Genomic DNA, 1935 nt, shown 5'->3' on the forward strand with positions numbered 1-1935 from the left:
TGCATTCACAGAATTTTATTGTTTTCCTCAGACAGGACATTTAAGCAAACAACTGAAAGAAATGAGAAGTTTCCGTACAAACAAACAAATCAATAAAAATATTTATGACAAATATTTATACACACAGAGAGATTTGTAAACTGAGGTCTTCCCTATCAACCCCGAATTCCTTCAAGCAGAAACCAGGGAAGGATTTCTCCAACTTGCTTGTCCAGTAAAACCCAGTATGCCATGTGATAGTTTTGTCCCACTGCCGATTTCTAATAAGCACTGCATTTCCTCTCTCTGAAGCCTGAACACTTTGAAAAAGCAGCAGATCCAATACCTTCTGGGGCTCAGAGAACAATGACAACCCCACCTCCCCTTTTTTCAAAAAACTGAAACCAATCTATGTATTAAGAGGTGTTGTATATTTTTCTTTTAAACCACCAGCTCCTCGCAGCTAGAAAACTAGTCTGTCAGGGAGAACAGGGCGATTCTTTCTCCCTGGCACTCTAGTTTTCTGCATGCAAAGATTTCATTTCATTAATGGAGAACACCATCCCACCCGCAGTCTGAAGAGGTATATTCTAGGGACAGCTTCACTACCCAAATCTGCCAAAACCAGTCCTCAAGCAGGCTCCGAGACAGAAATACACACATACACACAGCACACACCTCCCAGGACATGCACTGAAGAGGGTGAGCTGCGCAAACTGACGGCAGGCCGGGCACACGGTGCCACGCTTTGACAGCAACGGGCGCTCGGGCGCTTCTGAGAAGAGCAACCGCCTTGCCGAGGCGGCTTCTATTCCTTGGGGATTTCAAACATGCAAAGACTCTTGTACTTCTGCAGTAACTCGCTCTTGGACTTCACTTGCTCGCGAAGGTTTTGCAGCTGCAGCTGCTGCTGCTCGGGACTCACGCCGATGCCTTGCAGGGTTTTGATGAGCTTATGCATCTCCACAAATTTGGTCCGCAGCTCATTCAGCACCTGGTGGACATCCTGGCTGTCTTTATCCATGCTGAAGGGGGAAGCAGAGGGATGGAAGGGGGTCATTATCTTTGCACGCCGAGCATCAGGAAAAACATCGGGGCGCCATTCCTGGCACGTCCCTACGAGTTTAGGCATAGCAGAACTTGGGTCGAAAAGGAACGTGCCTCCACAAATGCATTATATGCGTGAGGCCACTGCTTCCCTGGGAAAGTTCTCTGTGGGTTTTGTAGCCTCATTTCTCGCAGTTGGGTATATTTTTAGTTTAATTATCCTGCACTCTGTTTTCAAATTTTAAGAGTTTAACCCTTGTACCCCTTGCAGCTTTTTCACTCTTGTTCAGCGCCAATGTTGGTGTGTTCTGGGCAAGCCACCTAGCACATTGCCTTCATGGAAAAAACACCTAGAAATATTGTATATAAAATAACTGGAGGGTTTGGGTGCATGCAGGGTTTCCCCGCGATAGGTGGCCAGGTTCCGAGTTCTCTGCACACTCAACTTCCTGCCCCCCTTTCCCAGTGGGGGTTTCATTCATCCTGAGGTTGCGGAGTCTTTGGTTTGGGAAAGTTCTGAGGGCGCACCCTCCGGGCAAGGGGTGTGTGGCCGCCTGCGGATGCCAAGCGGCCAGACACCCCCAGGAGACCTCCAACGCCAGGCCGGGTTCAGACGAAGGCAAGGGCCCCCTACGGTTCGGCGGGGCGCATCCTCGGAGACTCCGCTGGGGCCCGGCTTGTCACTCGCCCGCCGCCCCCCAGTCCGCTCCCGGCGCCCGTGCCCGAAGCCCCCCGGGCGGCGCCACTGACCACTTGATGATGTCGTGCACCAGGGGCAGGAACGAGTAGTCCTCCTGCCCCGGGGGCGGCGGCGGCGGCGGCGCGGGAGGCGGCGGCAGCGCGGGCGGCCCCTGCGCGGGCGGCAGCGGGAACTTGGCCTCGGCCGGCGGCGGCGGCGGCTGCTGCGAG

At 53.2% G+C, this 1935-nt stretch overlaps 1 protein-coding gene across 1 annotated transcript in view; it reads right to left on the reverse strand.

Moving 5' to 3' along the window:
• MED9 (mediator complex subunit 9) overlaps positions 1-1935 on the reverse strand; it is a 15226-nt gene continuing 13291 nt past the window's right edge. Inside the window, exons 3-4 of the mRNA XM_044433646.1 lie at positions 1777-1928; positions 1-1004 (exon numbers count right to left, since the gene is read on the reverse strand). Coding sequence (XP_044289581.1) covers positions 788-1004; positions 1777-1928 — 369 coding nt within the window. The 3' untranslated portion in view covers positions 1-787. The remainder of the gene's footprint in view (positions 1005-1776; positions 1929-1935) is intronic.

The sequence above is a fragment of the Varanus komodoensis genome, unplaced genomic scaffold (genome assembly GCF_004798865.1).
Source record: "Varanus komodoensis strain SLA01 unplaced genomic scaffold, ASM479886v1 scaffold26, whole genome shotgun sequence".
NCBI classification, from domain to species: Eukaryota; Metazoa; Chordata; class Lepidosauria; order Squamata; family Varanidae; genus Varanus; species Varanus komodoensis.